Below are 12,944 nucleotides of genomic sequence, written 5' to 3'. Positions count from 1 at the left end.
ATCCTCTATTCCCTCGTAGGACGTCTTAAATATCTAAAAAAAATCTGTATTTTAAAATGGATTAAGACAAATCCGACAATTCTTTGATTGAGCTTAGTACATATAAGGTCACGTTTCTTTAGACTTTAATTACTGCAATCTGTCTGATTTTGAATGACTTTCAATGTTTGATTTTCTAGACAATAATTCAATTTATTTAATTTCGCGATCATAACGTGACACCATAGACACGTTGTAGGAATTATTGCGTACTAATTTTTGTGAGGTAATTTGAAATATGTACATGTACATGTCGTGAAATTAGCTATGAACCGAAGGAAGTCAAAATCCACATATTTTGAAATTTAACATCAGTGTCTGATTGTAGGCTAAGGATTTACATTTAGAATTATAACTCTGATCCATAATTAAGAAGCCCAACTTTATTTGAGACTTAAATTCAAATTTAGGACTTGGATTCTGATTTGAGTTTTTGTTGAAAGCATAGTTTATATTTGAAGAATGTTATTTGGTTGAAGAAATTCTATTTAAGAGGTTCTTCGAAAAGATATCAACTTATTTTGTAAAGTTTTGGGTGAAGCAAAAAGCAAGTCGATTAATTTTCCAACTCAACAACTAACTTTTGTATATTCTAAGTATTGAACAAAACAGAACCAACGATACATCCACAGAATAGGTATGAAACCCGATGCATAGCTTTTTTTTTTAAAGCTTAAATTTATTTCGTTTATAACTTTTACCTAGGAGTATGGTTTTTACATTTCAAGTGATACATTTATACAAATTTTCATCTTTGAGTTGTAGTTTTACAGTTAGTACATAAGGTCATTTGAATTTTTAATTCTTTTAAGAATGTTTATCGAGCATATCGATTAGTGTTTACCCGATGCATAGTCAAATTACAATGATCTGTATTTACACTCCTAACACTGCTTAATTTGAGTAACAAAATATTCCCACATTAATCCATGTTATACATGTTTAAATCAAACTAGGAATAGGAACAATTAATCGCTTTAAATTTATTTTAAATAATTTTCTAATATAAGGTGCTTGATGCATTGCATAAATAAAGGCGATTTTGAAAAATGCTTGAATATTTATTTCCCATGTATAACGGAGCCTTGCATAAATGAAGGCGATTTTAGTGCTCGAGCAAAATTTTACAAAATTCTGCTATTATGCTTTGTTAGCAAAATTTGGTATCATTTTGTACGAATAAAGGTGAAACAATGCACTATTATCGCTTTCATTTATCATACACGGATTTCACAGTTATGCAAAATTTTAGTTGTATTGAAAGCTCATTGACACCTCGTTAAGCCAGCCTTTTCAAAGGAATTTTGAAGGCACACCGATGCCAAATTTTTGATGAAATCGAAGCCAAAAACTGGCATCATTGTGCTCTCAAAACGCGTTTTGAGAAGGTGGTTAAACGAGGTATCATTAAGGTTTCAGTGAAACCTACAGTTGGCATTATTGTGGTATCGATATATGAAAAGTGAGACCCAAATTTTGGCATTGTACCACCTTTATTCGGGCAAAATGATACCTCATTTTACTTTCAAGGCATGATAGCAAAATAAGGTATAATTTTGCCATAAAAGTCTGCTCGGGACTCTTTTCACATTGAAAAGTACACTTTTTCGTTTCATGACTATCACCACACTTAGCTAAACAAATCGGGTCTATACAATGCTCAACTTTGTGGCCAAATTTCAAACCTTTGTAGCTTCTTAAAACCTTAATTGCTTCATAAATATTGCAACGTTCCCATCCTACACTGTTTTTTTTTCTGTGAATTATTTATGCAGTAAATGTATTCAGATCCACTTCTATAGTAGCAATCATAGGAACTCATGTCCATTTCTTATTTTTTCAGTTGTGTTGTGAGCCTACTTGGTTGAATGATTCAACTGAATCAAAGCAATCGAAAGATTTCTTTTAATTCAACCACGGTAAATGAAAAGTTCATATACCGGTATTTCGATAGCAACTTACTACCTTCTTCAGTGACCGTTTTTGATTGATCATCGAGCAATCGATTGCTTTGATTCAGTTATTTTTTTTCAATTTTTACTACTGGAGTAACAGAATCAATCAAATTATTTAGTGCTATCAGTAGCTCAACAAAAGTTTGTTCATCTACATAAATCGTAGGATTCTTCAAATGCGACATTTTTTAGCTTGGATTTGGTAGGTTGTTAAATTCATAGCTAACAAAATTTCTCGAAAACTTTAACGGACCAAACACTTTTTGTTTGATGTTTTATTTTCTTATTTGATTTTTGAGTTTCTTTTTGATTTTTTTTTATATTTATATCTTTATAATAATACCATAGTTCCATTTTAATTGGTTCTCATGAATTTCAACCAGCAAAAAGGTTCTATAATTTGGTCAATAATTAGAACACTATTTGAGAACCGTAGTTCAATCGTGGTTTGGGAGTTATTCATTAATAAAAAAAATACACTTAAACTCATACCGATAGTGCTTCAGAATATGATAATAATGTTTTATGAATCAATTTTCGAGAAAATTGAACCCAGAGATCCAATTTAATATCAATTTAGTTCGTGATCCGAGAGATTATTTACTTAGAAGTCAAATTTGAATAGAAAAGTGGTACAACTCTTCCAAGGCAGGCAGCCCAATTTTCAATATTTTGTAGTCCAGAAATGTGAAAATCTACCCAAAGTAAAATTACAGTGGAGTTATGTGGAGTTTTTTTAAACATCTAGTTGAAGTTTCAAAACCTAAAATATTTTTCGTGTTTCGCAGCTAGATTACATATAAAAATTTTTAGAGATGTACCGAATATTCGGTCGGCCGAATATTCGGCGCCGAATACCGCCAAAAAATCGTTAAGCCGAATATTCGGCTCACCGAATAGTTAAGCTAGGTATGCGGCCGAATAGGCCGAATATTTATTTTTTTATACAAAAACAGACTTCTCAAATTTGTAAACTGATGTTGGATAATTTATAAAATATCCAAAAGTTATGTTGAAAAACCTTCAAAATCATCAAAAACTTTGGGTTTCAGTAAAACATTTTAGATGTAACCGTATATTTTTCACTGTAGAGAGCATTATACTTTGATTTACGTTTATTCCACATTTACTTGATTTATCCAGGATTGCCCATAAACCAAATAAAGAATTCAAGAAAAGTTAAATCTGCCCAGGATGGCCACATAATTTTAAAATTTTCCGCCTTTTACTCGGGTTTATTCAGACTTTTTTGCTAAATCAAATTAAAAAAATCATTGCGATCATCATCATCATCGATTTTTTAGAGTAAATTTATTCGTTAGATTCGATTTGAACACTGCTGTTGTAATTCGATGAAAAGTTTTAATTTTGAGTAATTTTGTTTCTTTTTCCTCTTGTATGTTTGGGAATATTGCCTAGTTTCTGTTCAGATTGACCCTGTTTTAAACAAGTTGTTCAAAAAATCGTTCAGACCCAAATGTGTAGATAAGTTTCGTATAATTGTATGCTTGAGGTCAGAGATCACGGTTCTTTTTGTCAACTATTTTGATGACATCTAGCAAAAATTAGACATTCATACTTTTCGACATGAAAAAGCAATTTCAAATAGCTTAACACCTGTTTTGACATTTTTTGTCCCATATTTCACTGGAATCCAATTTCTTTTGTAATTAACGTCCTAGAACTAGGTATCTGATGTTTTTTAGCTAATGGTGACTATTTGAAAATGAAATAGACCTTTACTTAAAAAAAGATCTGATACATCTGGTTGCAAATAATCGAGGCACATTAAGATGGCAGAAAAAGAAGATTTCTATTATAAATATCAGTAGAAATAGAAGTATTTTTTACTGAAAACTCAACAGAATATTCGACCGAATATTCGGCCGAATATTCGTTTAACCGAATAGTTGAAAAGGTCAATATTCGGTATTCGGCCGTTCGCCGAATACCACTATTCGGTACATCTCTAAAAAATTTTAACCTAATCTCAAAACACAAATATTTATTGAATTAGGTGTAAAATATGCCTAACCGAAGTATAAAAATAATTGCAAAGAAAAATATATTCGCGATTTCATTATCCATTCGTCATTCAATGTAAGCAAATCTTTGTGAAATTTAAAAAAAATGTTCAAACTTTTCTTTGCATTGCTCTGAGAACTCATAATCAGGCAAACTTATGATTATCATTTTCAAGGTTTCATGTAGCCTGAAAATGCAGGAATATGATGAAATATTTGGATAGATGATTTTGAGTACTTCAAAATTCGACTTATTGTCAAGTTTTCTGAGTTCCGGACCAACGTATATCGACCCGTATCAGGACAATTTTGTCTCCAGGAAGTAGGTTCTCTGCATGTCATCCGATCGAAAAATGTGGCTTTAAGTTTGATGACTATATTCAACACTTGAAAAGTTGCTATTAACGTTTTTTCGCATTAAAAAATCCACTTTATTTTGTACACAAAAGCTGAACAGCATTACTCGTTCACATCCATCCCAGTTTAAATACGTACATTAGACTGCCTAAAATTTGTATGAGAAATTTCAATCTTGTGAAATGTTATGCGCTGCAGGCTGAAATTGTTCTTAGGCCTATTACAAGGTCTCATGCCAAATTTGAGTAAGAACGGATCACGGGAAATAGTCGCTCAACGAGCCTAAAGTTTGTATGGGATTTTAAGACATTTTGCTCGGGAGGAATATGAAAATGCAGTTTTTCATGAATAACCTTGATCCTATTCGGCCGCTTTCTTCTGAAAACGGGTTTAAGGTCCTAAAATTGTGGAAATCATCTCTAAATGTATCAGGAATTTAGAATTTGTCAAAATAAAATCAGATTTCATCGATGTCATTATTATTTCGTAGTTTTGCTTTGCCTTCCAGCACATCAAACTGAGTGGGCCTTTTCTTTCATTTTGAATGAAAACAACATTTTCAGAATGAAACTTCATAAGCATTCCCCTAATGAAACGATTACTGTTTTCATAATTGAGGAAACCAATCGCTTAAGTTGCTCATCAATAATTAAAATTCACTTTGTTCTGACTGACTGTTGCTCTTCTATCTCAAGACACAGGAAATGGATCTAGATAAAAAAAAACCAGAAAAGAAGAATCAACTGCTGAAATCATATCCTTGTCCAACAACAATTGAGCCTTCTTGAGCTGCTTCCGCAGAAATCAAGAATCATTTCATCAAGTCAGATCGGAAAGATAAACTTCGCTTCAGCGAGAAAGCTGATTCTTTGAAAAGTCTCAGACAAGATAATTTCATTAGATTTACGCCTCCGCGCCGGTCGCCCTCTTCAAAGCCAGCTGCTGGTCCCCGGAAAAACCTCCGGCAGCCATCAAAAATTCATCCATCAACCATCTTGTTTGCCGACGGGCTCCCCGAGAATCCCACTGGATCTCTTTCTTTACCCACCCGAAAATTTCAACACCCCAAAATGGTCGGAAAGAGGGAGCCAAGGGGATGGAAATGGGATAGCTGTCAGTGCAGAACGATGCCCTAAAATTCGCGTTTCCAAATCAGGGAGTACACCGGCAAAAAAACGCAACCGAAAAGAGTTAAACTCTGCAATCCTTTTTTAAAATCTTCTACTGCGAAGATTGAAGAGCGGTTGAAAATATGGGCGAGCTAAGGGTAATATTATATTTTTTTTTATTCTTAAAAAAAGGTTTTGCTCATCGTTTTCTATCTTTTTGCCTTCTGATTAATCAGTCAGTGGATGCGCTTTTTCAGATCTCGCACCACCACCACCAGCAGTTGATGATTATCGTTTTTCGTTGTTCCATGTTAAAATTTTCGAGTTAAATGGGATTATCCGGCAAGATGCACAACCCATCTTTGTTGGTTCGCAGAAATTGTGGTTTAATTAAAATCGCTATCGATTGGAAGTTTTCGGGGGTGGATGCATGAAACTTTGATCCCTTTCGTTAATTGATCCGTGATGAAGTTTGGACCTTGGGCGGATGCCTTGAATGTGCTTCGGGAATTTCAGGAGCATAATAATTACTGAAGTTCTATAGATGTATACTTGAAATAATTGCAAATAACGATAGTTGATATATTAATTTGTTTGAAAATAAATGCAACCGTAATTACTTTGGAAGAGCTTATTTGGAAAAAAATAAAAATAAATATAAGGTTCTAAAAAAATGTAAGAACATATTTGAAATTGATTTGTGAGAACGTAAATATTTCTCGAAGTGTTACAAATTTAATAGATTTCATAAATTTGTGAAAACAAACCCCCACTCAACCCAATCCTCAAAATATGTTGGATTTGAAAACTTGAACCCCTTTTTCATATGTCACGGACAGCAAAGGAATTTTATTTCTTTTTGGTGTTATTAGGGCTTGACCCAAATAATGTTTTTTTTATCTTTTAGCTGACAATAAATCAATATAAAACAATTACAATAACAATTAGTTTTAATTTTCTATGAATATAGTTTTTTATACGTGTCTACTAGACCATTTCAATGCAATGAATTTTTGTCAATTTCTTTAATTTTTTCATCTTCTAACCAATTCGACCTCCTGTAGCCATTTTTCAATTACATCGCAGGCAATCAGGTCCTGTGTTCACTCATCTGGCAACAACCGAGTTGTGGAGTCGAAAGTGAAAAATCGCCCACACAATTTCACAACCAGGTCCTTTAACGATTTATTTTTTTCTCCCTTTCGTTACAGTCATCGAAGCCCTGCGGGATGTCCGGGTCACGGTGCCACAGGCGGTCCGTCGAGGGGACAACGCCATGCTCTACTGCCACTACGATATGGATGGCGAGAGTCTGTACTCGGTCAAGTGGTACAAGGGCCGCCGGGAGTTCTACCGGTACACGCCGAAGGAAAATCCGGCCATGAAGGTGTTTCAGCTGACGGGGACTACGGTGAAGGTGAGTCGCGCTGGGACTTTGAAGTTTGATTTTTTATTGATCTGAAAGACTTGTTTGCAGATCAAATATAAGTCCGGTTTAGGAAAAAAAATACAAAAAAAAGTGAATCAAAAGTAAAACTTAAGATCAATTAACAAAATCACTTGAAATATCTAATAATAACTACCAGAAACATTATTTTCTAAGAAAACTATGGATAATACTGTTTTGGTTTTAATATTTGGTTAAACGATTTTTTTCTAGAAACTTTGTTACATAAATAAAAACTTCCATTTTTACAACCTTTTCAACAACGCTAGCCGCAACGTCCAAATAATGTTGGACAAAACTGTCCTTGGTCTTCAAAAATTTATGGGGAGTTAACATATTAAAACATCTGGCATTTTATCATCAGCTTTTCCTGAAAAGTTCGGATCAAATTGGCATACAATGGCCAAACTTTCGAAAATTTCAGAAAATTCAGAATTCTCAGAAAATAACTATTTTACGAGTTTTTCCTAAACAATCGAAGACCAACTTGACATGAACAACGTCCATAAAGGGTGTTCACGATGAAATTGTCTTACTAATAAATCGCTCTATTTTTTTTATCAGTTGGGTAGAATTTAATGAAAATTTGGGTGGATTTAATTCATAGTGCATTTTTTACACCCTGCAAGTTTTAAAGTCCTGTGATCAAAACTCGCGGAAATGGAGTCGAAAGAACAGCTCGTGCATTATATAATCTTGCGTATTCATCACGAAAACAAGGATCTCTCACATCGTTCCGTCGCTAATACGTTGGAAATCACGAATTCCTCGATATCACGAGTGATTAAACGGTTCGAGGAACGATTGACCACCGATCTGAAGCCCTGAAGTGAAAGAAAAAGTATTCCGTAAAACACCAAAAATCACAACCGCGTAGTTGGGGCCTTCAACCGAAACCCGAACGCCTCCGTTCGGGATGTGGCTAAGAAGCTGCACCAAATCTGAAGTTTTGTCCAGATGGCCAAAACTAAGGCTGGGCTTCGAACGTTCAAGGTAAAAAAGGCCCCTTATCGCGACAAGAAGCAGGACAAGTCCACCAAAACCCGTACCCGTGGAAGATGTACCTCAACATGCTGACGAAAGTTGAATGCTGCATCATGGACGACGAAATATATGTGAAAGCCGATTTCAAACATGTGCAGATCCGATTTATACACTATCGGTCGAACGGGAGACACACGTCTTTACTCACTGAATGCTGTCCGTTGACTGACTGCCGCTCAGGACACAACAGCTCAGTCGTCGTGTGTGTGCGTGTGTATAGTAAGAACGATGAAGGCCTATCAGCCGAGAGAGTGTCGTGCTCGCAATAATCGGCTACCCAAAACAGATCCCCGAAAACCTGTTTTTCACGGCCAAAGAGATATTCAGCGTTCCGGAGCATGACCGCACTAAGAAGATGTCCAAATTTGTGAATAAATTCCTGGTTTGGCAAGCCATCTGCACGTGCGAGAAGCGGAGTGCACCTTTCATGACCCAGGACACGATGAACGGACAGGTGTACATGAAAGAGTGCCTCCAGAAGCGGCTGCTTTCTCTCCTGAAGGCCCACAACGTCCCAACAATCTTCTGGTCGGATTTGGCCTCATGCAATTACTCCAAGGACGTGCTGAAGTTGTAGTGAAGACAGTCGAGGAACTGAAGAAAGTATGGGTTTACATGCAAAATACGGTTGATTCACAGGTTGTGCAGAATCTTATGGCCGGGGTTGAGGCCAAGGTGCGAGCATTTGCGTATAGACTGTAAATAAAATACGAATAAAATGGTAGAATGAAGTCTCTGAAGGCTCTGAAAATTTGATGGCAATCGGGTGAAAACTCGAATTTAGCGATTCAATTTTGTGTGTGGCAATTTCATCGTGGACACCCATTAGTCAGAGATGCCAAGGTGCCTGATTTTTCAGGATTTGCCTTATTGTTTTAGGTTTAGACTGACAACCTGATTAACCATTGGATTTCTCTGATTTTGAAAATAAGCCTGATTTTGCCTATTTGCGAATGCGATGAAAAATGGGTAGTAAAGAACTGCATTAAATAAATACCATTGCTCAAACGAAAATGTGGAGCAACGACCAAAAAAAGGTCATCACTTTCAGCGAAAGTTCCCTTACTTTGACGTATACCGATATTTATTTCATCAGTCCCTGATTGAAAAAAAAATTTGGCGACCCTTCCTGGACGACGCAAATATCTCTTGTCGATAGTGTGTAACCACAGCTGCCAATGTATCTTGTTTTCCAGGATTTGCTTGATTTTTGAGACCCACCCATCAACCTGGTAAGCTCACATTTTTTCCTGATTTTTGGAAATAAGCCTGATTTAATTTTTTTTATTTTTTTTTTTATTTTTTTATTTTAATCTTTGACTGCTGCCATACAGTCCGAATATAAAAATTAACTTATGTATAATTTGAAACTATGTTAAAGCTAGGGAATGTTGCGGATTGCACATTTAAACATTGATTTGGATACATTGAAGTCAAACAAGTGTGACACATCGTTGAAGACTTGACAACATCGATTAAGCGGGTGGTTTTGTACAAAAACTGTTCTGCTTCTAGATAGCCAGAAGGTGGTTTGGTTACGCAAACGGCGGGATGAGGCGTGCAAACTCAAGCATTGAAGCAATTGTGGACAGTCAACAGAGTTTGTCAGGATTGTATACAAACATTCGCTGCAAATATGTTCTTTTTGGCCTAGGGACGGTATAGACAAAAGAGCACACCTTTTAAGGTAGGGCGGTAGCCTTACTGGGTCTCGCCAGGGCAGTTGACGCAACGCATAACGAGGAAATTTTCTCTGAATTCGTTCGATTCGTTAGATATGGACAGAGTGGTAGAGTGCTCAAACTGGTGTCGCATACTCCAAGACACTTCGTGCCAAAGAGCACTGTCTTGAGAGCGTATGGGTCCACAAAGCTCTAAGTATTTAGTCGCAGGAATCCAAACAAAGCGAAGGCTTTAGCTATTGTTGTCGCGATATGCTGATTAAAGGATGGCTTCTGATCAAAGGTTACTCCAAGATCCTTAATGGTGACAACTCTTTCGAACGGAGTGCCACCGAAAGCGTAATCGAAGATTAAGAGTTTCTGGTTCTAAAAAAGCTGATGCACTTGCACTTATCGGCGTTCACATCCATTCCATGTTTTCCACACCATGCGAGAAGTCTGTTAATGTCTTCTTGAAGCGCAGCGCAGTCCACTCTTGAGTCAACGATCCGGTAGATTTTCAAATAATCTGCGAACAGTTGTTTTGTCGATTGAAGGACGGTTGCTAAGTCGTTTATGACAATCACGAAGATAAGTGGTCCTAAGTGACTACCTTGCGGAACACCAGACGGTATATTGAACATAGTGGAGTGAATTCCAGGGATATTTACAAAGCTTCGACGATTAAGCAGGTAAGAGTGCAATCATTTGCTTACCATTTGCATTCAAGACAACAATAGCGTTTTATTTTCTCCATCACGACCATATGAGGTACTTTGTCGAAGGCCTTGACAAAGTCGACGTACATATATTGAGTTCACTTGCAGTTTTTTATCAGTTGCAGTGTGAAGGTCACTAGCATAGCATATCAAGTTGGACAGCGTTGATCTCTTCCAGATAAACCCGTGCTGAACTTCGGCAAGTATCGGAGTAGCTACTGAATAGAGCCTTTCGTACATCAAAACTTCAAGCACTTTTGAAAAACAGCAGAGGATTGAAATTGGCCGGTAGTTCTCCACACGATGCGCATTCCCAGACTTATGAATTGGCGATATGGAAGCGATTTTCCAATGGCTAGGAAAAACATCTTCTGAGATCGATCGGTTGAAAATTAAACAAATCGGTACTGCAAGTGGAACAGCTTATCTCGAAACCAATGACGATGGAATACCATCTGGACCTGGATCTTTCGATGGATCGAGTGAACTAAGAACGTTTAGCACTTCCTGATCGGTAAATAGAGGTTGCGGGAGCCCGACGTCATAGTTTTTACCTTGTTTTTTTTTTTTAATTTCATGGAAAATTATCTGTTTCAATTAGCAAAATGACGTATATTCCAACCTTAATCCGTCCAACGTGTAAATATGGCATTATTGGAAATTTTGAAACTTTTTTCAGGTACATCCAAACCCAAAAATATTTTTCTTATTCGCCCTATGAATTCATGAAAACTATTATTTTTGCATCATCACTTTTTATGGATGCTCACAGAAATATCTGACAAAAAATACCTCAAGGGATCTAATGGAGGAAGAACAGAGAACTCTCAAGTATCAATTTAACATTCATCGCTTCAAAGCGCTGTATGTATTTACAATATTTTTAGTTTTGCAAACCTTATTTCGTAGCTCATAAATGATACTCAGAAATGATTCAGCTTTTTCATGTTATTCCATGTCAAAGAATCAGCCATCAAATGCTTAAAAATTCACTTAGTGGCTAAAAAAGCTGATATTAATAGCTACATTTAGTTTACGCATTAAGTTTTTTTTTCTTTATTTTTTAAGATCCTAAAAATCAGCGATCAACCGCTAAAATTGTTTTAGTCATTGTAGAAAAATTTGGAACAGTGTATTAGAAATAATAAATTTAAAAATTTAATCACATTTTGGCATCAGATGTTCAAAATAAGAAAAAACTAGTTTTTTGAAGACTTTTCAATGGCAGCTGCTTTTAATAGTGGATAACTATGCTGCAATATTTCACAAAAATATGATAAAGAGGCTCAACAAGGTTCCGACGCTCTTAATTTTGTAATTAATATTTTTATTTTAAATATGATCGAGCTTCAAGTTCCATTTTGACAATCTAAATGTATTGAGAAATTTGAACCCCAATCTGAAATTTGCAGGTCTAACACCATTTTTAACACATGATTTAAAAAAAAAATAAGAAATTTCACCACGATCCATTTTGTTTATTTTTCAGCCCTCTATAAATACAACGCTCCTCCAATGTTTTAATCCTAACAGAATAAATTCAAGCAGAATTTTCACTACCAAACGGACCCTATACGTTTGAACGGGGGTCTAAAAACCCATATAATTTATGATATCACCATGATAGCTTACATAAACTTTTTTTTTAAGACAAAAAAGTCATTAGTTCGGCCATTTTTATATTAGCCTGATTTAAAATGATTTTGTATTCAAGGCTTCCTGAATTTAAAAAAAAAGTTGGTCCATAGTATCCATAGCAATAAAAAGAAATTTAGAATAAATTCGTTTTACTACCTTTACTATGGAATGGGATCATCAAATAAGATGAAAATCTCTGATAAAAAAAAACCTTTGCTACCGGTACAACTGTGTTCGATATTTTCTCTTGGGCTTGATTTCGCGGAGATTGGCTCAGGAGAAAACTGACTTACCAACTGAGCTGTATCACAAGCCCTAGAAGATAAAAAATGCTTACAGCTGTCGAATAGTGTGAAACAATAAATTCCCGCTTCCCGCTAATAACTTACAAGTTCAAAAACCTACCCACCCTTACCTCTGATTACTGTCCTATTAATGCACTAAAATTTCCATCTTTAATGAATATAGGTAATATCTGAAACACTAACTAAATCACTATAATCATTAGGTTACTTATGGGTCATTTAAAAGCAGTGTAAACACTGGAGGCTTCTCTGATTTCGAGAAAAACTATTAAATTAGGCATCAGAAATTGTAGCTTACTAGATTGCTTGATCTTGACCTGCATATCAAGTTGATAATCTTGATACCGATCTAAGTAGCCAGAAGAGCGTTACAAAAACCGTTTGTTGGAATGTTTTCTAGATTGTCAAAATAAATCGTAGACATGAAATTTTAGAGAAATTTTAATTTACTTTCGTATCTGTAAAATACAAACAAAAACGTGTTCATGCAATTTGATGAAATTTTTACAATGTATTGCGGATTCCAACTAAGAAATATAAATTAATTATTTAGTTTATTAAAAATGTTAACTGAATTCAAGAAGCTTTTGTCAAAAGTTATTCAAAATATGACAAAAGTTATCTCCGAAAGCAAAAATTCAAAACA

General features: G+C 35.4%; 1 protein-coding gene across 1 annotated transcript in view; it reads left to right on the top strand.

Moving 5' to 3' along the window:
• Positions 1 to 6,698: 6,698 nt before the first annotated feature.
• The window catches only part of LOC129745328 (uncharacterized), an 88,520-nt gene continuing 82,274 nt past the window's right edge, over positions 6,699 to 12,944 (top strand). The window contains exon 1 of the mRNA XM_055738329.1: positions 6,699 to 6,901. Within this exon, the coding sequence (XP_055594304.1) occupies positions 6,761 to 6,901 (141 nt within the window). The 5' untranslated portion in view covers positions 6,699 to 6,760. The remainder of the gene's footprint in view (positions 6,902 to 12,944) is intronic.

Source organism: Uranotaenia lowii, chromosome 2, assembly GCF_029784155.1.
Source record: "Uranotaenia lowii strain MFRU-FL chromosome 2, ASM2978415v1, whole genome shotgun sequence".
Classification (NCBI taxonomy): domain Eukaryota; kingdom Metazoa; phylum Arthropoda; class Insecta; order Diptera; family Culicidae; genus Uranotaenia; species Uranotaenia lowii.
This window is presented reverse-complemented; position numbering and strand designations above follow the sequence as displayed.